This window comes from Psammomys obesus, unplaced genomic scaffold, assembly GCF_907164565.1.
Source record: "Psammomys obesus unplaced genomic scaffold, mPsaObe1.curated_primary_1811, whole genome shotgun sequence".
Classification (NCBI taxonomy): domain Eukaryota; kingdom Metazoa; phylum Chordata; class Mammalia; order Rodentia; family Muridae; genus Psammomys; species Psammomys obesus.
The window spans coordinates 2,703,066-2,705,234 of NW_026596962.1; the positions used below are offsets into that span (position 1 = coordinate 2,703,066).

Genomic DNA, 2,169 nt, shown 5'->3' on the forward strand with positions numbered 1-2,169 from the left:
TATAATAATATTATAGATATATATACTTTTGAGACAGAGATGAGAACATGGAACTGAGCAGTGAGGAAATGGACTCCTAACAGTGTCCTGTCAAACAACAGGTCCCACAGAGAAGGTCTTTACCCAGCCTGGTATCCAGGTCTCCAGCACCAATAAATAAATTAAATAAAGCACCTTGTAGTTACAAGCGAGATTTCTTGTCCCCAAGATCCTTTAAGGAAGCGTTTGTAAGTTCATGTAATTTAGCAGAATGAGAATTAGTAACTTCATGTGCTTGGAAAATTACAGCATTCCGCATTTCCATCCGGTAACAACCTCGCACAACCTAGTCCTGCCCTGCCCTGGGTGACAAGCTCGGCGGTCAAGCTCGGCGGTCAAGCTCGGTGGTCAAGCTCAGCGATCAAGGAATGAGTGCAGAGCCCAGAGGATATGTTCAAAGGCACTCCTCACCCCGAAAAGTGTCTGCACTGCTCAGCCTCGCCTCCAGAAATCAGAGAGAAACATTTGCCCATCAGAAGCTCTTTCTCAGGAACAGCTCTTCAGGGCGCTCAGTGCTTTCTGATCTCCTGGGGGGAAGACACGCTAGCAGCATGCTCCGGCCGTCTGTGCAGCGAGCATGTCAGGGCATGCTTTGTACTGGGAACTGTATCGAGTTCTGGGAGTACAGAAGACGGTAAACGCAGCCCTCCCCGAGGGTCTTCAGTTGACTGAGCACCCCCAGTCAAGGCTGGGCCAGAGACCTCAGCTGGAACAACAGCTCAGTCACAGCATGTGTTCATTTGGCTGAGGGTCAAGGAGTCCTTATATGGCTTGCTGATGAGATGTACCCCAAAAGGCTCACGTGTTGAAGGCCTGGTTCCCAGATGATGCAGTCATTGAGAAGACATTAGGTTGGGGGGCTCTGAGCTGATCCATGGATTAATACATTGACTGATTCATGTGCTGATGTGGTTATTGGAAGGTGATAGGAAGCAGGAGGTAGGGACTGACTGGAGGAAGTAGGCCACGTTCCTGTCTGCCTTTTGCTCCTTGGCAGCTGTATGCTGAGCAGCCATTGTTGCTTCTGCGTAGTCTGCCTCTCTGAGCCATGGAGTGAGATCACTGTGGACTGAGGTCTCTGAAACCATGGACCAGAATAAGTCCCTCCTTTAAAAATTGTCACAGTGATGAAACTAACAAAATGGCACTCAGGTGTGGGCCATGGGCACTGAACTCTAGAGTCTGGGGGTGTCTTGGGGGTACCTCTTGTCTGTTTATACAACTTTTGACTCAGGGGTGATACAGAGCTAGATTTACATTTCCTTCAAGGCAAAGGACACCGCCTTCATGAAGATCCGTGTAAAGGAAGCTTGCTACTGTGACGGGAGGAATCCCTGCCCTGTTTCTCAATGTTATGATTCGATTCCTGTGTTTACTTTGTGGCGAGGGGTTTTGTTTAAGAGTTTGAACCTGATTAGATCGAGTTGATATGACCTCTCCCATCTGCCTATACACTTTTTAATGACCCATAGGCCTCCATCACTTGTCCTCATCAGGAGCACGAGTCCTTTTGAGTTATACACGATCAGGCCTCCCTTTCTGTGCCCCGGCTAAGGGCACGGTGAGCTGAGCTCTGAGAGACTGCACCTTTCTGGCTTTGTGCCGTATACAGAGCTCACGACAGAGCGGCAGTTCTGTGCAGGTCCTTCAGTCTGAGAGTGAAGACGAGGCCAACTGCTGCAACCAATCGATGCTAAATGTTAGATGGAGCTTTGTGATGGGGTGACAGCTTTTGTTTGGCGTAAGATGGATCTCTTTATGAAGTTTGCTTAGTAAAATTTGTTAAAAGTCACAAAAATTTAATCCTAATATTAATTTTAATTTCAAGATTTGCTTCCCATTCTTGATAGGTTTGTTTGTTTGTTTGTTGACAGGGTTTCTCTGTGGAGCCTTGGCTGTCTTGGACTTGCTTTGCAAACCAGGCTGGCCTTGAACTCACAGAGATTTGCCTGCCTCTCCCTCCTGAACACTGGGATTAAAGGTATGCCTCCCTTCCCCATAGTTTTAATTCCTTAGTGTAAAAATTAGGAGAAATAAATAGTCTTTCCCAGGAAAGGACATACCAGCTGGTTATCCATATGAAATGAAAGGACATACCAGCTGGTTATCCATAGGAAAGGACATGCCAGC

General features: G+C 47.2%; 1 protein-coding gene across 1 annotated transcript in view; it reads left to right on the forward strand.

The window, feature by feature from the left end:
* Positions 1 to 616: 616 nt before the first annotated feature.
* Dipk1c (divergent protein kinase domain 1C) overlaps positions 617 to 2,169 on the forward strand; it is a 21,136-nt gene continuing 19,583 nt past the window's right edge. Inside the window, exon 1 of the mRNA XM_055598744.1 lies at positions 617 to 673. Coding sequence (XP_055454719.1) covers positions 617 to 673 — 57 coding nt within the window. The remainder of the gene's footprint in view (positions 674 to 2,169) is intronic.